The following is a 22757-nucleotide window of genomic DNA, read 5'->3' as shown; positions in this document are numbered from 1 at the left end:
TTGTTGACTTCGAGTTCTGAGATGTGTCTAAAGACGAAAAAGGGTTTGTTGGGAGAAGGAGTGGATTGTAGCTGGTTGTCCCCTGTATGATAGGGTAGTGTGGTGGTCCTCAATGTTTTTTTTGCAGAAGATTAATTTTATTAAGCATGGCCGCTTGAATACTGGCACACCAGGCTTCATCTTTGATGATCTCATCGGGGGAGTTGGGAGGGGAGGTGAGTTCCTTGAATATGACAAAGATTTCCTTGGATTCTGAGTTTACATTTGCGATTCAAGTGTTAAAGGCCTTAGCTTTGGCTTTAGTGATTGCATCTTTATATTGGTGGGAGATAAGGTTGAAGCCATTCTTGCTCTTATCGCATGGGTTGATTTGCCAGTTTTTTAATGCTTCTCTCATACAAGAGCGCATGGATTGTAGTTCTTCCGTGAACCAGGAGTTTGAATGAAGAGTCTTTTTTCCTTTTTTGTTTTCTAGTGGCGCTATAGCGTTGATCTCATTGGAGAGAGTATCCTTGTAGATGTCCGCTAGGGTGTTGGGATCATGTGAGAAAGGGTGGGCAAGTGTTGGGATGTTAAGGTACAGGCATAGATTGTCTGCAATTAGTTTTTTGGAGCTTGTGAGGGAGGGGCGGGTGTGCGCTTTTTAAAACTCGATGTGATAGGCAAGGTGAATTCAATATAATTGTGGTCGGTCCATGGTAGTGCTGTGTTAGCTGTGATGGTGGTGAGACAATTATGGTCTGCAATCCAGTCGAAGGTGCAGCCTTTGTTGTGTGTTAGGGTGGAGATTTTTTGGGTGAATCCTAGGTCATTGAGTTCTTTGGCAAGGGTGGTAGCAGCTTTGTCCTTGGGGTCGTTAAGTCCTAGGTTCAGGTCTCCAAGAAGGAGAGTCTTGGTAGATCCTTTGATGTTGTTGCTAAGTGGGTGGGTGAGGTGTCCCTGGAAATCTGATGGGAGACCAGAGGGCGATATAGTCTATGTATATTAATGGTACTATTCGGGGACAGTGTAAGCTTTACAGAGAGCAAATCAGAGTTGCTCTGCCATGGGTGGCTAATGGTTCTGAGGGAGAGAGTTTCTTTGAATATGAGGACTTCTCCTCCTAAATGAGTTGATCTGTCTTGTATGAGAATGGTGTAGCCTTCTGGGAGAACAAGGGCGATGGCAGGGCCGGATGCCTCATGCAGCCATGTCTCAGTGGTGGCTAGTAGATCAATGTTGTTAAGAGCTAGGAGGTAATTTATTTCTAGTGCGTGGGCGGTGAGTGATGTAACGTTGAGGAGGGCACATTTAATGTGAGGAGGCGGTATGGTAGTAGTTTTGGTGGTAGTGTGGAGGCTAGAGGTGTGGGAAGTGGTGGGTGCATTGGCTAGTCGGTGTGTTTGGATGGGCCTGGATGTGTGAATGGGAATGGGAGGGAGTTTGAGGTGTGAAGTGTATTTGTGTTTGAATCGAGAGCCTAGTCGGAGATTTATAGAGGTGATGGATGAGGGATGGCATGCGTGTTCTAGTGTATGAGTTTGTGCTCTAAGTCTGGTGCGTCTGCTGGTGGTGGAGGTGGGGTTCTGCATAAGATAAGCACTGGTAGCGTGTAGGCAGCGGGGCTCTAGGGTGGTGGGGTAGATGAGTGGTGTGGTATTTTGGGAGGGAGTGTGGGTGATAAAGTGCCTTGAAGCTGGGCAGGTGTGGATGGAGCCGGTGTCAGTAGGATCCAGTATAGAGAGAGAGAGCGTGAGGGTCAAAACTATGGTAGCAGTGGACTGGTGGTGGCTAAGAAGCTTGTAGATGATCTTTCTAGTGGGCTGCATGGTGTGCACAGAAGTCACGGTGTTAGTATCTTGGGAACATATGCAATACAGCAATCAATGCAATCACAGGGTGGAGGGCACGGTGCTAGTAATCAGGGCAAATGCCATCTATGACCTTTACTAACTAGATATGTAGAGATTTACCAGCACTTAAGTAACCTTTTCCAGCTGACTGCATATCGCGGAGGCAATCCAAGCCACCAGACGATTGAACCCCTGTGGGCTCAAGCCCCTCCTGAAACATATTAGCGTCAAGTTATTCAGGTGATTCCGCTACTAATTTACACTCTAGAGGGACAAGACAAGCACACGAGCAAGTCTGTTTATAAGGTAGCATTCTAACACCAATAATGATGTGTTGTTTTCAGAGTGTACTTAGAGCAAGGTCTATCCACAAGACTCAACACTCTATGACTACCCCACTATCCAATTGAGGTAAATCATGTACCGTAAATTGGAAAAGAGATATTTTATAATCTCCGACTATAGACTTAGCACTAATAGCATTTGTTGTCTTGTGTTTTTTATTAACAGCCTGTAATGTGATAGCAGCCACAAGTACCACTGAATCTGGATATTGTTTTATCAGAGACTGACTGGACTCTGAACATCATATTCCTGTTATTACTAGTGACCCCATTTTCAATCTCCCGATAAATGTTCACCAATGTTAGGAATTGGAACAGAAACATGTTGAGAAGGTACCTAAGCTGAAGAGCATAAGCGATATATGTATAATACCATATTACACAGAGTTACTAACACTCTACTGGAGACTATACATTATATTTGTCCCAATAACCACTACTACCTCTACTCAGAAGAGTTACTGAAGCATCTAAGGTCTAGAGTTACTATCTTAGCATGTAATTTGCACACTAATTTATTGCGTTTTATTTACTAATTGCTACCTGTAAACTGCTCTTTAGCTTATCGATATGTTATTCATATTTTAAATCTCTTAATAAAATGTAATGTTTTGTTAACCAATTGTTGTTTGACCTACTGCATCACAATACAGGTTGTAATCGCTCTACCCGTCTATGTAAAATGATGGTTTCCCTCCAGGAAGAGGTAGAGACTGCACATTCAGAATTATAATACAGTTGTGTCCCGGACTTCCCCCTCACTTACTAACATTATCATCACCCAAACCTGATTTTCTGAAAAAAAAAACTCAACAATTGTTTAATGGTTGATTTCAACTTTGTGCAATTTAGGACTTCCATTTCCCTGGAGCTGCATTCGAAAAAACTGCTTCAGTACTAGGGTACATTCCATTGCACCTGCTGTGCATTAGTGAAGAGTGCAATATTGCTGAAATAACATGTCTAATATGCAGCTGAACACTTTTCAAGTGTGGACCCAAACAGCAGGCAAAGTGGCCGTAGCACCTTGACTAAGGTAAGGTCTGCCCTGCTGCTTTGCAACTTAGTCTAGCAAGCAGCAGTTTATTCTGGAAGGGCCTAATTCAGAGATGTCATTTCACCAAAATGCATGGGGGAGCAGAAGTGACATCACACGACCCTTGACCTCTGATGACATCACAGGAAGTGATGGCATTTGACCCCCCACCCTGAAATGACATCACGGGAAGTGATGGAACCCAACCTTTTACTCCTTGACAAAACAGGAAGTGGCATCACATAGCATTGTTCATAAGTACATTACAATAAATATAGTTATGATATTGCTGTCCATATTACCAAATTACTGTGAATGCAAGCAGACGTTCAAGGCCATATGATAATGATGTGTAATTACATAGCACTTACGCTTAAGCGCTTTATATAGAACAAATAGACATACAATATCACTCAACCTGTGTTGGTACTCATTTATCGACCTCTGAAGGATGAAAGTCTGAGTTAGGTGTTTAAGAACAGACTAAATCAGTGACTCACCCCCTGAAGTGTGCCTGAAACAAACCTTTAGTGAGTCTATCAATTATTGTATAGAATTCCAGAAAGACAAATGATGTGTTATTCCTATCCTTTGTTATTTATGGTCACTGGTCAAAGTGTTACGCTTGTGAAATGCCCTGTTTTTTTAAAGAGGCCTGAACAAGAAAGCCAGCCACTCCAGAAATAAAGAGCCACATGGCACTGGCCACAGCCAGGAGCTTACATTTATATTAAAGAAAAACAAAGTTTTCTTTTTTCTTTTTTTTAATTTTTGTAGGGGTAGCAAGAGAGACCTCAGGGGTCGCAACTGTGACCCATGGCGACCCCTAAATTATGTCCCTGGCCTAAGGCCCCCCCCAAGACAGATGCAGTCACTAACTCTACCTACCTTGATAGTGCCCTCATGCCCAAATTGAAAAGCCTGGTTGTAGCTGGAAAATGCATCAGAAAAATGCTGATGTTGCGTTTTGTATTACGTACCTTCGTGTGGTCAGGCCACACAGTTTTTGCAATAGGCGCCATTAGTTTCTTAAAGCTGTTTGTACATGCTTATACTGTTGTGTTGTACAGAAAAACAGTATTCCTTAAATTGCTCACTGATATAGGAATAATTCTGCTTTGTAAATGAGTTCTGAACCATTTTGAGCCATGTGCTTTGTGCACAATTAACAAAATATAATGCCGCTCCTGAGTGCACCTGCAGCATTCGGAAGTGGCATAGCATACCTTAAATGCTGTCATTTTGTTTGTACACTAGGATGCTGTCAACGCCGATCAAGCCTCCTGACAGCACTGGTACGTGTGAACCTGACAGTTGTTTGCAAGGGGCTATTGTGCATCATGTGAGGGTGCAGTCTGCAACTGGCCTAGTAGGAATCTGGAACTCTCCTTTTCCCCACTGCAAAAAGGGTATGGTGGGCCTCAGCATTGAGCGGCATTACACAAATTGCTAGCCCTTTGCAAATGGCACATTGTGTTGTCAAACCCAAAGGAGTCCCAATTTGGCATTACAGTAGCGGCCAGAAGGCCCCTTCTGTAACATCCGTAGCCAGATTACAGTTGCACGATATTAGCACTAAGGGCAAAGTTTACCCTATTTCTAAAAACAATGGGACATATTAGAATACCATTGCACCATGACAAGTGCAGTTTGGCATATTATAAGCACCAGGGTTGCTTAACTTTACATCCTCAGTAAAGAACCTGCTTTTATAACCGCCACTAGTCTCATTATATGCCCATACGTTCCTGCCTTAAGAGTTCAGTGAAGTTCTGCGAAACCAAATCTTTTCCCTGGTTCAGTCAGTGTTTTATCCAGTGTTCCAAACATTAGCATAGGCAATGCAATTGTATGTTGTCTAATTTCACAGTAGTATTTTGTGAGCATATGAGCTTACAGTACCCTCCGCAAACCTTTTTTCGGTGTTAATTTGTAAACCAATTGGTTACCTTTAAATATTATTGCTTGTTTACCTTCCAGGTGATGCGGTCTGAAACTACAAAAATCCAGGTGAAAGAGGGGACTGATTCCGCAAGCCAGAGTCCATCCAATCCACGGGAAAAATGGTTGCGCAAGAGGACACATGTGAAACTTAGAGTGAGTACTAATGAATTTCAGTTCATTTTTGTTGTGCACCATCCTGAATACTTAGACCAGCTCAGAGCACTTCCACACAAGGGACATGTTCCTTGGATTGTTTATTGTCTGGAGGCGACTGGCTTTGTTTTCAGTTTTGTGCAAAAGGGTCCCATCCATGAAATTGTCCTCTTTTCCACCATGTAGACTCAAACATTGGGGAAATCGCTTTTACTCTTCATTTTTCCATTACGTTAGTGGAAAAGTATAAATCCCTACTGCAATTTACGTTTGCGGGAGTCATTTATGATGACTTCCAACATCATTTGCTTGCATTTACCACATTACCCCCATCATCAATGGGCAGCACAGGGTACTCTCAATCATGCATCAGGTTGAAGACTGCCTGCATCCCTACAAATCAGTCAAAACCAAATCACCACCTTACTTGGCTAAGTAGAAGACACAACATTGCTAGTCTGGAAACCAAGACCTGCAAGAGAGCAAAATACATAACACTGACCTTTTCCTGCTATGCACCCTATCTCTGAATCAAGTAACCAACATATATATATGACTGGCCCTTCAATCCTATACTTCAAGTAGGGAAGGAATGAATCAATGAAGTAAGGACATCATTGGAGGGTCGCCAGAGGTTGCAGCTGCGACCCCTGGCTCTCCCTTTAGGACCCCTGCTAATGAGCTTACGACTCATGTGAAAATGCTTTCAGGATGACCCGTTGGGTTATACAAACAGACAGGCAGCAGTGGATCATCTGGCTCGCTGATTAAATCTGTAATGAAGCCATGGCAGTGTCAGATGTCCTATCAGCTTTGCCTGCTATTGGTTAAAATAGTACCCTACATGGATGTCTGAACCATCTTTGGTGATCATGTTAATAATGTATTGCTGGAAAAATGTATTTTTACAAGAAAAGCATACTTCAGCTATTAATAATGTGGATTCTACTGAAATGTGCGACAAGATGTCATTTGACAAAGTCCTTCAGAACTGAAATAGTAGCGTGCATATCTAATACATCATAAGCATTTGCTTACTTTTGCCAAGATGTTCTTTCAAAAAAGAAAATAAATATATATTGTTATATTACATCAATATATGTGTGAAAAAATCCATTCAACACAGTGTGTTTCTAGACTATGCTCCTCAAGCACTTTGTGCAACACTTGGGCTATCAGTCCTTCTTTCTTTCATTGCCCTGGATTCACTTGTTATGTTCACGTGAGCGCTGGAGTTCTGAAAGTAATGTAAGGTAGCGGTTATTTGGGAGTGGGGATTGAGTCTGGAACAGGGTGTCAGGAGAGCAGCTTTTGGACACTGTCAGGTGAGGTCTGAGGCTGCATATAGAGCTCAGGCCTGTTGTGCTGTTGTTCACCAACTCACCACCTACAGTCTAAACAAAAATGTAGTTGTTTGTTCACAAAAGAGCTAGTTTATGTTCCCTATACAACTCCAAACCGTTTCACCAATCTGCACAATATTTTGCACAGTCACGCTATTTGGACCCTCCGGACATTTCCGACTACATGACATTTGGACACCCCACGCCTTTCCCCGGATTTCAGCAAACGTCTCTGGCTTTGTGGGTTTGTGGCTTCACATATGTTCCATATACAATGCCACACCATTTCACTAATCTGCACCAAATGTGCACAGTCATCTGTTATGACCCTCCAGACATTACTGGCTACATGACATCTGGACACCCGACCCCTTTGCCTGGATTTCAGAAAAAGTGAAAATATGGGTGTGGGTGTGTGGCTTTGCATATGTTTCCTCTACAATTCCACACTGTTTCACGAATCTGCACAATATTTTGCACAGTCACCTGTTAGGACCTTCCGGACATTACTGGCTACATGTCATCTAGAAATACCACCCCTTTCCCCAGATTTCTGTAAAAGTGCAAATTTGGGTGTGGGTTTGTGGCTTTGCGTATGTACCCTATACAATTCCACACTGGTTCACCAATCTGCAGCAAACTGTGCACAGTCACCTGTTAGGATGCTCCGGACAATACTGGATACATGATATTTGGACACCCCACCCCTTTTCCCAGATTTCAGCAAAAGTCTCTGGGCTTGTGGCTTTGTGGCTTTGTGCTCGTTCCCTGTACAACTGAACACTGCTTCACCAATCTGCACCAAATGTTGCATAGTCACCTGTTACAACCCTCCAGACATTACTGGCTAGATGTCATCTGGAAATACGACCCTTTTCCCCAGATTTATGCAAAAGTTCACATTTGGGTGTGGGTTTGTGGCTTTGTGTATATACCCTATAGAATTCCACACTGTTTCACCAATCTGCACCAAATTGTGCACAGTCACCTGTTAGACTGTCCGGACATTACTGGCTACATGACATTTGGACACCCCACCCCTTTTCCCAGATTTCAGCAAATGTCTTTGGACTTGGGGGTTTGTGGCTTTGTGTATGTTCCCTGTAAACTCCACACTGCTTCACCAATCTGCACCACATGTTGCACAGGCACCTGTTACGACACTCCAGACATTACTGACTACATGTCACCTGGAAATACCACCCCTTTCCCCAGATGTCTGCAAAAGTGCAAATGTGGGTGTGGGTTTGTGGCTTTGCATATGTTCCCTATACAATTTCACACTGTTTCACCAATCTGTACCAAATTGTGCACAGTCACCTGTTAGGGCTCTCCAGACATTACTGCCTACATGACATTTGAACACCCCACCCCTTCCCCCAGATTTCAGCAAAAGTCACTGGGTTTGTTTGTTGGTGGCTTTGCGTATGTTCCCTATACAATTCCACACTGTTTCACCAATCTGCACCACATTTTGCACAGTCACCTGTTAGGACCCTTCGGACATTACTGGCTGCATGACATCTGGACACCGACTCCTTTCCCCAAATTTCTGCAACGGTCCAAATGTGGGCGTGGGTTTGTGAGTTTGTGGCTTCGTGTATGTTCCCTATATAATTCCACACTGTTTCACCAATCAGCACCACATTTTGCACAGTCACCTGATATGAAACTTTGGGCATTACTGACTACATGCCATTTCGACACCCCACCCCTTTCCCTGGATTTCAGCAACAGTCTCTGGGTTTGTTAGTTTGTAGCTTTGCGTATGTGCCCTATACAATTCCACACTGTTTCACCAATCTGCACCAAATAGTGCAAAGTCACGTGTTAGGACCTTCCGGAAATTACTGGCTACATGCCATCTGGACACCCGACCACTTTCCCCGGATTTCAGCAAATGTGCAAATTGGGGTGTGGGTTTGTGGCTTTGTGTATGTTCCCTATGCAATTCCACACCGTTTCACCCAACTGCGCCAAAATGTGCATTTTCACCTATTAGGACCCTCCAGACAACACTGGCTACATGACATCTGGAAACCCCAACCCTTTCCCTGGATTGCTGCAAAAGTGCAAATGTGTGTGTGAGTTTGTGGCTTCATGTATGTTCCTAATACAATTCCACACCACCGCACCAATCTGCACCACACTTTGCACAGTAACCTGTTAGAACCCTTCGGACATTACTGGCGACATGACATCTAGACACCCAACCACTTTCGCCAGATTTCTGCAAAAGTGCACATTTGGGTGTGGGTTTGTGAGTTTGTGGCTTTGTGTATGTTCCCTATACAATTCCACACCGTTTTACCAATCTGCACCACATTTTGCACAGTCGCCTGATAGGACCCTCCGGACATTACTGACTACATGGCATTTGGACACCCCACCCCTTTCCCTGGATTTCAGAAAAAGTCTATGGGTTCATGGGTTTGTGGCTTTGAGTATATTCCCTATACAATTCCCCAGTTTCACCAATCTGCACCAAATTGTGCACAGTCACCTGTTAGGACTCTCTGGACATTACTGTCTACATGACACCTGGAACCGCACTCCTTTCCCCGGATTTTAGTAAAAATGACCATTTGGGTGTGTGGCTTTGTGTATGTTCCCTATACAATTCCACACCGTTTCACTAATCTGCACCCAATTTGCATAATCACCTGTTAGGACCCTGTAGACATTACTGGCTGCATGACATCTGGACACCCAACCCCTTTCCACGGATTTCAGAAAAAGTGAAAATGTGGGTGTGGGTTTGTGGCTTTGTGTATGTTTCCTATACAATTTCACACCATTTCACCAATCTGCACCAAAATTTGCATTTTCACCTGTTAGGATCCTCCAGACGTCACTGGCTACATGACATCTGGAAACCCCAACCCTTTCCCCCGGATTGCAGCAAAAGTGCAAATTTGGGTGTGAGTTTGTGGCTTCATGAATGTTCCCAATACAATTCCACATCATTTCACCAATCTGCACCACATTTTGCACATTATCCTGTTAGAACCCCCCGGACATTACTGGCTACATGACATCTGGACACCGACCCCTTTCACCAGATTTCTGCAAAAGTGCAAATTTGGGTGTGGTATTGTGAGTTTGTGGCTTCGCATTTGTTCCCTATAAAATTCCACACTGTTTCACCAATCTGCACCAACTTGTGCACAGTCACCTGCTACGACCCTCCGGACATTATTGACTACATGACATTTGGACACCCCACCCCTTTTGTATGGGAGGATAGGTCTATAGGACCCCCTCCCTGACATGCCCCACCTCTGGGAGGTTTGTGGCTCGGCAGAGGCCCCCCATGCACCTGTGCTCGGGTGGCAGGGTGGCTGCTGATCGACACACAGGGCCAATCGGCTTATACTGTAGCATGCTATACATGCCATTTTGAAAGCTTCGGGACTCCATTTTAGATAGAAACGACCAAAACCCTAATGAAACAGCCTGCCTGCGAAAGCTGCAGCTTGGCCCCCGCTACTGCGCGCAGGGAGCCATGCACTTCCCCTGCGCCTCCAACCCATGGCAGATCCGATGAAGGCTCGTTCTCATGAGCAACCAGACACGAACGAGTATCAGAACAAACACCTTATCATTTACCTTCCGCAGTACATCACTGTCCCCGAAGTGACCTGACTCATGATTCAAGTCTGGAAAATAACAGGAATCATCCCAATTGCACAGACCTCGACCTGGCATCTAACCCCTAACATATAAAATATGTGGTGTCAGTAACCTTCCTGTATGACCCCCTGCCCATGTCCCCCAAATGAAGTATTAACTGCATACCAAAGCCTAACGATTCACAGAGCTGTTGTGTATATTACACCGCAGGTGTTGGGAAAGGGATAAAAACTTATAATGCTGATTAAGCAAGAATTACCTCAGCCCTTTGTAAGACACCATGTGCCTTGAAGACCCAGTGAAAGGACTTAATAGAGCCCACCTAGTGCTAACTAACGATTGCTGCTAATGTGCAAAGGAAGGGGAAAAAGCATTACTGAGAGTACTTGTGTGTCATACAATGGGACATGTTTCAGTGTCATGAACAAGAATGCAAATGCACAAACACATATGAACGTATTGCTTCCATGCTCCTGAGTACATAACCCAACCTGATGCTACCTCATGTGTTATCCATCCTTTACCTTATGTAATTACTAAAATGTATTCAACTACTGTTATGTGATGTTTGTGACAATGCAAGACTCTCTTAGTCGCACATGAAGCAGTACATGAATGTATAAGCAATAGAAATGTGTAACCATCCTAGTATTACTCATTTTATTAACTGTCCCCTCGTATGGTATACTGTGCAGCCCAGGAACCGAGAATCGCGCAGAGCCACAAGGCCATCTCCCCATCCTCCCGCCAGGACTTGCTGGTGCGCGGGCAGCACAGCCTCACCTCCCCTCATTCTGCTGGACCCACTTCAAGTATTCACATCCCCCATGTCCGAGGCCGCCATGGTCGGCCAAATGAATTATGTATAACCTGGTCCTAAACCCCACCGCCTTCAGGGGCCAGAGGTGTACCCTCGCTGATCCAGTGGTACTCCAGCTCACCCCAAGTTAATGGGCCCTGGAGAATAGATATTCAACCCTGGACTAACATATCATAAAGTAATTCTTCACTACATCTAAACAGAACGAAATGACAAGGCAGCTCACCTCGTGCCCTCAGGCCAAACACCCAGGTTTATGACACCCAGTCAACAGGTCAAAGGTAACAGTGCACTGATGTATTGGTGAAGCTTCACATTGCATGTTGTTTCTCGGGTCGCCTATTATTTCTTAGAGTAGCCTATTGTAGGATTTACAGGACAACTGGAATCGTCTAAAGGATGAGTGTTTGTGTGTGTGTGGCCACAAGAGCAGAATGTTAGTGCAGCCATCAATCAACGACACTGACCGCGCCTGGCCTGGCAGCTCCACCCCGGCAAGCCCAGCTGACCCATCCACCCCACGTTGACACCACGCAGATGTCCACCAATCCTGGAGCGGCTCATCACTGCATCCTCTATAGCATAGTCGACACCACCCAATCCCTGAGATTATGTGCCCCCTATAGCGTATAGGATGTGGGACGTGATTTTGTAATAAATATGACTGTCTTGCTATTGTCAAACAGAGCGCTCTCGGAGCTTGCAGAGTACTTTGCATGCCCTATTTGATTAGATAAAGAACCCTTTACATTCACCCGCACTTGGTCTCGGTCTCATTCCCTCCTGGGGTGTGTCCTTCATTACCTCTCGTTGCGGGGAGGGTACTGCCTTTTGGGGACGCTCCCTTTCAGTGGTGACTCCGAAGGCGTGATTTATTCTTTCATCGTCTCCTCTGGCACAAGAAATTCCGGGCGGCAGTGGAGACGCACACGGTGCGCCCGCTCAAGAGAGCTGCCCGCCTACGGCAACTGGTGCACTTAGACGTGCGCATGTAGTAGGCTAAAGGGTACGGGCCCCGCTCCAAAAAAACCCTTTTAGTACCACTCGCGGAGCCGGGGTGGTGGCCATTGAGTGTGAGGCAGCGCCGCCTGGACGGACCCAGTCAGGAGAATCTCAATTCAAGACGGGCACGTGAGTACTAAGTGCGAGTGATTATAAAAGGTGAAGGGAAGGGAGCCAGAGTATACAAGGTCATTTAAGGGGTACTTTCAATTATTAGTGGTATTTATATTTACTTTTACTTTCTCTGCATATGGCCATTAGGACAAAAAAAGGTGAAATAAGGGAAGATAAAGACGGGAACCTAGCTCTGCAAGGGGTTAGAAGGCGGCACTGCATACTGCTATCTCAACTAGTGCTGGGAATAAGTGAATAGTGGAGAATAAAATAAAGATGTCTGAAAATAGGGAGACACAGTGTATACATTAGAAACTGCTTTTCTTTTCTTTTTCATTTTTTTGGTACCTCAATACTAGAGAAGGCGTCATAATGCGTAAGGGTGAAGGGACAAGTATTGGGTAAAGGTCAGGAGGCCTTGGTGGGGAGATAAGTGCACAGCAAGAAAAAGGGGGGTAATTGTTATGTGTTGTATGTCTGTTAAACTTCATTTCCATGTTGCACATGTGAAGCGCGTAATGTTTTAGAGAATTGTATTACACAAGAAGTGATGTCAAATTAGAAATGTTAAACGGTTCGGTAATATGGTCATTGTAAGTGTGACCCGGTAAGATCTGAAAATAGTGATATTGTGAGAAAGCCTTTTGTACACGTTCAAGAACTCTCGGAGATAAGGGATACATACAAACTAACACATAAGTCACAGTGACAGACACAAAGTAGTACAGAAAGGTGAGCACTGGGAGCACAATATGGGGGCGGAGACACCCCTGGCCCACATTTGTAAAACTTTGCCTGGTTATGCAGAACGCATAAAAAAGTATCATGACCAGTGGGTAACAGAATTAAAAGGAGAAGGATTACCCCAGGTATGGCCAGAAGGGGGATCATTTGATGAAAGTGTTTTGGATATGGTAGCCACGTGCATATTCATAAAATACAAAGGAAAACAATTTCATAATAGAAGAGAGATATTAGATTTGTGGAGGCTATTTGAAGAGGTGCCTCCAATCAAAAAGAAAGAGACAGTACCTGATCAGCCCACTACCACTGACACTCCCCTAACCACACATGAAAATGGAAGGGAAGAAACAGGAAAAGAAGGATTGATAGAGATAACATGATTGTACCCCCTCTTTAACAAACCAGTGCCAGCAGAAGGATATAGTGATCCCACATAAGTGCCCACCGGGGCCCCCACAGCCACCCCACGACCAACTGCCCTGCCACCATATGAGTGCCCCCGACAGCGTGGACAGGTAAGCACCCCAGCAGTAGATATTGAAAAGCTAACAGAAGACCTAGCCTCCAGACTCTCAATGGCCAGAGATGAACTGATTAGAATAAGATACATATGTGAACAGAGTGGAACCAGTGTTACAAGAACAGAGCAAACACCTAGGGCAAGGGCACTCGACAATTTATCTGAAGAGGGATGGAAGAACAGGAAAGTGGAAGGTTAGGTGTGGTGGTGGGAGGAAGATCAGGTAGAGGAGATAAAACGCCCCTGGGAAGTACAATGGAAGAGGAGTGGACAGGAAGGTTAAGGAATAGAATGGGAAGAACGGCATTGTTAGGGAAGAAAGGATTGAAGGTGAGTACTGGCAAAATGACAAAGAGTAAACTGCGACTCCCATTGATACATAGGGCATGTGGGAGGCCAAATTACATACCCTGGGCCCAGATGGACAAAGCCAATTTGTTAAAATCCTTGCCTCTGCTATCAGGAGTGGATATATGCATTTGAGAAACATACCGCAGGAGTGCCATTGGCGGTAGGTGATGTTAAAAGCTTACTGGTGTTAGCAGTAAGTGATCAGGCAGATAGAGTGTGGGCTAAAGCTGGTTTCCCGGGAGTAACATTGGATTGTGATCGACATGATGGAGTATCTTTTAACACAGTGCGTGCAAGAGTATGGGATGCATTGAGGGAAACATTCCCAGACACACCATACTTACAGTCAGTAATGCGGTGCACAATGAAAGATGGGGAAGATGCTATGGATTTCATTTTTGGGGTGCAGGAGATGTGGGGAGCCGAGACGGGTACGCACTGGGACCAGTCAACATCCCTATTTTACTTTATAATAAAGAGAGGGCTCCCAAAAGAAGTACAGAAAGCACTCGACAAAATAGCAGGGATTGAGGCAAAAGGGTGGCCAGAAATACAAAGCTTTATAGTGCACCACTGCAAAAGAATAAAGGAAAGGGAGAGAGAAATCGTCCAAAAAAGATTGGCAGATGAGGCAAAGTTAGTACAAACAAAACTGGTGAAGGTCGCCGCAGCTGTAGCAGCACTCCCCCAAGACAGAGAGGGGGAGGAGGAGGAGGGACTGGTAGCGATACAGGGGAGGATGGCAGCAAATTGTGCAGGCAATGGGCAGCCACAGTGGAACGGGCAGGAGCAGTACGGAGGACCGCAGTGGCAAGTGTGGGGCCCCCGAGGAGGACGAGGTGGGTACAGAGGACGCAGAGTGGGTGGTCAAGGGTATGGAAGAAATGGCGGGTATGGAGGGAAGGGTCCCAGAGGGGGACAAGGGAACTGTTGGAATTGCGGTAGGTGGGGACATTTCTCACCGGAATGCAGAAGCAGACCAAATAATGTGTACCAAGACGATCAACCCTATAGTCATCCTCACCCGGGAAGCCCATATGGATTACCCATGGGAGGGGCACAAGGGCAATCAGAGCAAGGGTATGTAGAACAACAAAGAGAACCACCTCACAATGTACAACAACATCCACAAAGCCGCGAGCACATGCAATACACACAGAACAACCCTTTCGCCACAACAGCTAATGGCGTACCTGCACCATACGGTGGAATGGCAGTGGTATCGGGTAATGTTTTTAGTCAAGGGGGAAACATGAGACATCCAGCATAGGACAGCCCACAGGGAGCACTTGCGTGTCCTGTACTATCTATGACCTACAATACAGCAGAGGAACCATTGATAGGGGTGCAGGTAGGGAACAAGCAGTTCATATTTATGGTGGACTCGGGAGCCGAAAAATCATGTTTACGTGAAGGCCGGTTTCCGCTATCTAATCGTAAATTGGAGACGCAGGGGTTCTCTGGGGCTGTTGTCGAAGTTCCTTACACAGAAGATTTAGATGCCACCGTGGGGGGTAAGACTGTGAGAGCACCCCTATTGTACTACGAACAGTCCCCGATTAACTTACTGGGAAGGGACCTCCTCAGTAAGCTTAATATGACTATCTCCTTCACGGAGGGAAGGATAGTTTGTTCAACTCCAGGGATCTGTCACATGCACGTAATGCTGGTGGTGCATGCAAGAGCAACATCACCAGAAGTGCGCAGTATACTGGTAGATCCTGATGTATTCATTCAAGGGCTGAAAACATATGTTCCCTATACAATGCCACACCATTTCCCCAATCTCCACCAAATTTTGCACAGTCACCTGGTATGACCCTTACGGATATTACTGGCTATAAAACATCTGGACATCCGACCCCTTTCCCCGGATTTCAGAAAAAGTGAAAATGTGGGCATGGGTTTGTGGGTTTGTGGCTTTGTGTCTGTTCCCTATACAATTTCACACTGTTTCACCAATCTGCACCAAAATGTGCACTTTCACCTGTTAGGACCCTCCGGACATTACTGGCTACATGACATTTGGAAACCCCACCCCTTTCCCCGGATTTGAGCAAATGTGCAAATTTGGGTGTGGGTTTGTGGCTTTGCATATGTTCCCTATACAATTCCACACCCTTTTACCAATCTGCACCGCATTTTGCATAGTCGCCTGATAGGACCCTCCAGCCATTACTGACTACATGCCATTTGGACACCCCACCCCTTTCCCCGGATTTCAGCAAAAGTCTATGGGTTTGTGTGGCTTTGAGTATATTCCCTATACAATTCCCCACAGTTTCACCAATCTGCACCAAACTGTGCACAGTCACCTGTTAGGACCCTCTGGACATTACTGGCTACATAACACCTGGAACTGCACTCCTTTCCCCGGATTTCACCAAAAGTGCAAATTTGGGTGTGGGTTTGTGGCTTTGTGTATGTTCCCTATATAATTCCACACTGTTTCAATAATCTGCACCAAAATGTGCACACTCACCTGTTAGGACCCTTCAGACATTACTGCTACATGACATCTGGAAATCCTACCCTATTCCCCAGATTTCTGCAAAAGTGCAATTAATGGGTGTGGGTTTGTGCGTTTGTGGCTTTGCATATGTTCCCCATACAATTCCACACTGTTTCACCACATTTTGCGCCACATTTTGCACAGTGACCTGTTAGAGCCCTCCAGACATTACTGGCTACATGACATTTGGACACCCCACTCCTTTCCCCGAATTTCAGCAAATGTGAACATTTCTGGGTGGGTGTGTGGCTTGGCGTATGTTCCCTATTCAATTCCACATTGTTTCACCAATCTGCACCACATTTTGCAGGGTCACTTGTAAGGACCCTCCGGACATTACTGGCTACATGCCATTTGGAAACCCTACCTCTTTCCCTGGATTTCAGCAACATTCAAAATGTGTTTGTCGGTGTGTGGCTTTGGCAAAGCGTTGTTCCTTATAAAGTTCTACACCGTTTAACCAATCTGCACCACATTTTGCAGTTACCTGTACCTATGACGAAAAGAAAGCCCGGGCAATGCTGGGTATATCAACTTGTGAGAAATAAAAACAATGTATTTATTGGTATAGTTGTTTATAGTTCATTATGAACTTTTACAACTTTTACAATTATAAATTATAAATAAACTTCATATCAACAAGTTTACAATTATCACCATTAGTCAATCATTCATATTTATCACATGAAATATAAAACTTAGTTATTCAAGCTAATACATAATTCATATTTCCAAAAACTTCCATACGATTATTAGCAATTTCATTAACGTCAATGTTCGTAAAATCATAAAAGGTATATCAATACCATGTAAAAGGCTTAGTAAAAATTCTCGATATGCGTCACAACACAGAGGGACCTGTTAGGATAGGTTAAACTGCATCAATATACTCATCCCTTGGATTATCATAGGGCAGTTATGAGTTCAAATATTCATATGTGATCACATATGTGATCCCTGCCGCAATCGTACATTACCAACCTACAAATACTTGGAAATTCGATAAGGTATATTATGCTTTAATATCTCACAATTTATGATTTTGAAAAAAGACGTTCTATTTGATTATGTATATTTGGAATTAAGAAGAGGAGAATTCTGTCAAGGAAAGAATTTAAAGCATAAACGAGTCCCAAGGCACTTTTGTCAATAAACAACTGCATTTCTTTACACTACCGTATATTATTATTATTGGACAGACACAATATAAGTAGCTATATGACAAGCAACTAGATTTTGAATACAAAAAAAGAAGAATATCGCCCTAGAGGTTGGCGAATATCTGCACACATCAAATAATTAAACATAGCGGGCCTATTGGCATATTTTTTAACAAGGATACGGTGGAACTCCATGAGCCCGAGAGGATAACAAAATGATTTATGATGCCCAGATAGATAACTGCCAGTCAGCAGCAGCATTGTTTACAACAGTGACCATGAGGTAGTCAGTGCTCAGACATCCAGTATGTATGGCTGACACTTACAATGAGCACCAACAGACTTATCAGACTTCCCGTTCTGACAAATTTCATAGAACAATCAGGTAAGAGCATGCTGTAGATGATCCCATATATAATTGCATGACTGTCTTATAGCCTGGGTGTTTTTGTACCTAGGGAGCTGAAATTAAATATTGCAAACTAATGTAAAACATTGGACAGAAAAGCACATATGGGTGAGAAAATAGGTGAGGACAGGCTCCAACGCCAGGAAGCTGTCAGTAGTGGAGAGTGGTATATTATTCCTTCGTGGTGCGGTGGTGGGCTGTGACAGATAATAGGAAATGTTTTGAAATGTTTTGATTCAATACAGGTCAGATCACCAAATTACAGTTTTTGTTATATCAAAAATCCGATGAAACGGGCCACAAGCGCAAAAGATGGCTTCAATTTCACCACATCATAGAACTAGCGCTTAGGGGGTATATCGCAGACAACAGATTTGTAAGCTTCATTGAAACACAAAACATGTACAAAAAGCTGTATCTGCTGCATTTATGACAGAAAACCTTTTTAAGCATTAGTCTTGGCATATTTGTGTTTTTTTTTATTGTTCCCTGTGTTTGGGTAAGTGCCACAAACTGAATTCTGTTGTTCATACCTCACACTTTAGGATGTTATGGGGATACATTAAAAAGAAATGCAACCATATGAAAGTGAAACTGAAATTTATCATGAGATTTGTAAACTAACAGTGGTCCAGAACATGTGAAAAGTATTTTACGATCAGGCATCAATTCAAAGATTATGCATCACCACCTTTCATTAGTCCTTCACAATAGGCCGCTGCTTTCAGTTGTCTATTCCTTAAAAGAAAGAAATATAGTTCCACAAACCTGCAATGCGTGCTTTTCTATTTCAGAGATGGTGCAATCGTGTTAGGTAGATTTTCATTTGTATGCACAATCGCCTATTCATGTGAGTCACCCAGCACATTTTGCTGGACTACTGGACTACTGGATTTTCGATCTGTTTGCCTGAGTGAGTCAGAACCTTTTTCCACACTCACTCATGCTTTTATCCTATCTTTTGGGATATTGTGTATTTCTTTTTATTCCTTTTTCCTTTTTCTTGGTGTTGTACTTTCCTCCTAGTTTTATGGCATCTGTCCTTTGGCTTTTGCATCACACAGCATTCTCCGTGCAGTATTGCTGGGATCCCTGTGGGCTTCCCTTTTTATTCTCTGTTATAGGGGGATATTTTAATCCTTCCTATCTTTTCCTATTGTGAGATCGGCACTCCCCACCTTAGTATCCCCTTTCTCACTGCTCCTGTAACTTTTTGGTTACATTGACAAACTAATCTAATTGACTGATGGCAGTGGTTTTACCCCACCTACTTTTGTGCAATTCTTAATCCCAAGTCAAGGTAGCATGTCGACTTTTGGTCCTTCTTCTGCAGGGGTGGTTGGGGAGATCCTGGTTTGACTTTTGTCTTTGGAGGGATACCTTTGTGAAGCCTGCCAAGGCTCCAGTGTGCCTGTGAGGATAGGAAATGGAGAAGGACTCTGAAATTCAGCTGATGTTTGTCTTCTGCTGTGCCTGTGTGGAACCAGTTCCAACTGGGATGTTGGCTATCCTGAAAGCACAGCCCCCACCCAGAATTTAAATGGTGCATCAGTGTTCATGAGCTGCGTTCCTGCATAAGACGCCTGGATCTTGAGGCCTGGATCCGCAGGTTGAAGACAAACTGGCCCCGGTTACAGAAGAATCAATGAGGAAGAAGAGGAGAGATGTCCATAGCCACTTCCAGATTATGGGAGAAGTCTTCTGTGTAATTGCTTCTGTCCAAATCCTTCTTCCACGCATATCCCCTTTAGACAGGTAGGACCGATAAGTCTTGAAACCTGTTTTTCAAGCCATCCCACGATGAGCTGTGACCTACACAGGTTGAAAAGCAGCAATACCCGGGTACCTGTGGTCACTGTGCAGTGCATCATCGTCCGACGATCTAATCCTAAAACTTTGATAGATTCTTTTCGGACATCCAGAGGCAGGATTCCACTCCTGGATGTCCCCTCTCCAGAGTGCAGAACCGAGAAAGCGAGACCAATTGGCCAGGCGGTAATTGTTTTTCACTGCTGCTTACCAAAAGACACCAAATTATAGAACCCCAAAGAATCTTTTGCTGGAAGCCACCTCACTTGACTGCTGATGCAAGATCCACTCCAGTGTCCCTTCCTTCGTCTGCTTAACCAAGAATCCGGTGACCGGGTCGGCTGCTGCTGAATCGTGGCGATATCATGCTGCAACCTCTTCTACACTCGTAAGGTACTGTGAGACTCTTGGTAGAACTTGCCTAGAGTTGTTTTGCTGTTCCTATGTTTCTGGAGTGCTGATTTGTGTGTTTGGGAGTTTGTCCATACACGTTCACCCAGGCCTTTAAGCCTACAGGGAGACTTCTACGAAGTCCCTGGCCCTTTTTCCAAACAAAGTGTTACTTACTTGCTACAGAAGACTTCCTATGGAACTTTTGAACTTTTCTGCAGCTTGTGCCTTACCTGTTTGCACTCAAATCTGACTCTGAGATACTCATAACTAGATAGGAATGGACATCTAAAGTGTCAGGCCTCTGTGAAATAATGACAATTATTTACCTGCTTTATATTGGTTTGGCTTCACCCATTTGAACCTGAAACAGATATTCTGAAAGTTATTACAAACCTTGTACTTACTTACCTTTGAATTGCATATTACATACTGCCATTCTAACAGTACTACAAAGTGGTTTACTTACTGTGAATGATCCATTGTTTTTGCTAAGTTACTTATTGTGTGTTATAGTAGATACCTTTCTGAAGAATGACTTAACTCAGTGTATACATATAATAAACCATAATTTGTATATAACTTTAGTTTGTCAGTGTTTCTTTGGCCTATGTGTATACTCTAAGTTCTTTGTACTGCCTACAGGCCTTTCTCCCTCCCAATATAAGCCTGGCTGCTCAGCCATTGCTACAAACAAAACGTGTTTGGTTCAGGCCTATATTAAGAGTTGGATCCCTGTGTCCTACAAATGGTGGACATTTGTAAAACTCCCTAACAAATGGGTTGACAGCAGTGTCTGGTGCCAGTGAAGGAGCATTAAAGGCAAGATAACCCGTTGGGAAAGGATATGCACCAAACCTAATTTGCAAGGAGCCACAGTGTGCTGCTATCAGTACCTCAAATGAAACCTAATTACACTATGTATGATGTGAGATTTCCTAGTAGATCTGCTCATCAATGTGTCAATTACAGGCCCAGTAAGAGGAGTAGGACAATATTCTAAACATGAGGCTTGAGGGGTGGGAGCTACACATAGAAAGGAACGTGACCAGCTGTAAAGTGGAAGAGTGGTATGGTTGCTGAAAGATAAATGTAACTTCTCCTTGGGCAAGAAAAATCCTCGTACCAATCCTGCTTTGATATGATAACCGTACCTGGACTTTGAAAATGCATCTGGCATTAAACGTTGAGTGTTTTAGACTCCGCTTGGCACAATTTAACACCTGAGCATGTTAGGACTCATGATCACTATTCTTGAGGCTATAATTGGTATATAAAGACAGAACCTGTACATTTGAGTCTGCTATTGGCATATGGTGATAATGTTAGGGCATATGAAGCTATCCGTAGTATGTTGAATATGCCTGTCATAAAGTGGCAGCACCTTGATATATGAGACGGCACTGGAATATGGGGACGTACCCCTGGAGTATCTTTGCTGTGCCTTTTGGCAGTTCCAGGATACCCACTGACACATTAATGCAGTACCATACATAATATATGGTTGGTAACTAAAGTGATATTTTGAGTTCCACAGTGTATTTTTATTGTATTAATCTTGGACTTTTTGTCATTCCCAGTTTTTGTCGTAATTTCTTATTTCATTACATGTACTTTCAACCTGATAAAATCACTCCCTGTGACTTTGTTCCATTGGGATCAACCGGTTTGTGGTGTCACTTACTGTGCTGCCACTGGTTTTGTGACATTACTTCCACAACCCCAGGCATTTTGGAGAACTGATGTCCAGGAAAGGAAGGAGGGAAGGGAGCAAGGAATCAAAAAAGTATAACAGCTCAACCTGGCATCTATGCCTCCTTTGCCTCTTGTGGTAATGTGGGACTAGGAATGTGAGCTAACAAAAAAGCATCCACGCAATAACAGTGCTGTGGTATTAAAACAGATAACTGTACAATCAAGGTTTTCTAAAAAGAAATTGGAGTCTTTAATCATACTAAATTTACAAAAAGAATAATAAAATCATTAGTAAGCCACTCCTTTAAAAGAGGACACATAATATGCATGCTTTAGGATGAAAGGAGGCACTCTCAGTCTGAAGTCAGGATTAGACAGGCAATATGTCGAAGGAACCACTATCAGTATCTTTGTGTTCTCCTGGGATGGCTTGGATGGGCCAGGGTTTTTTTACACTTTCCAATGGGTCTAGTCAGCATCAAGATGATGGAATCAATCTAGTGTTCCCAATGGATTGATTCAGCCTTGAGATGGTTGAGTTGGGTTGACATGGACTAGCAATACGATAAAGTCCTGCAGCGGTGATCGTCTCGAAGTGGCAGAAGAACACACAGGCAGTGCTCAAGTGTGTTTAACGAGGTCCAGCAATGACTTGCCATTCTGCAATGGTGAACAGTTTGAAGACAGCTAGTGCACAGCCAGTTTATGGTCAAGTCTGCGCCTCAACTGCTCCAAGAGGATGACATAAGCAGTCAGTGTCAAAGGCAGTCCTGCACTGGCATGAAAATGACTTGAACGTGGTTGAGTGGGCTCAAAAGCAACTTGAGATGGAAAATAGAGCACAGAGCTGGTTCCAGCATTCTTGGTTGCTGGAGACCCAATCCGGGGTTTTCAAGGATATGGTGTCCCTTTTCTGCCATTCAAGACACTAAACTTGCTAGAGAGC

At 43.9% G+C, this 22757-nt stretch overlaps 1 protein-coding gene across 13 annotated transcripts in view; it reads left to right on the top strand.

Moving 5' to 3' along the window:
* The window catches only part of PITPNM3 (PITPNM family member 3), a 6156742-nt gene that overhangs the window by 4701921 nt on the left and 1432064 nt on the right, over window positions 1–22757 (top strand). For all 13 annotated transcript variants that reach the window (XM_069615040.1, XM_069615036.1, XM_069615037.1 and 10 more), the window contains one exon: window positions 5193–5309. In XM_069615040.1, coding sequence (XP_069471141.1) covers window positions 5193–5309 — 117 coding nt within the window. The remainder of the gene's footprint in view (window positions 1–5192; window positions 5310–22757) is intronic.

The sequence above is a fragment of the Ambystoma mexicanum genome, chromosome 9, assembly GCF_040938575.1.
Source record: "Ambystoma mexicanum isolate Mex_15411 chromosome 9, UKY_AmexF1_1, whole genome shotgun sequence".
Taxonomy (NCBI): Eukaryota; Metazoa; Chordata; class Amphibia; order Caudata; family Ambystomatidae; genus Ambystoma; species Ambystoma mexicanum.
The sequence above is the reverse complement of the archived record's forward strand: the minus strand, read 5'-3'. Positions and strand labels throughout refer to the sequence as shown.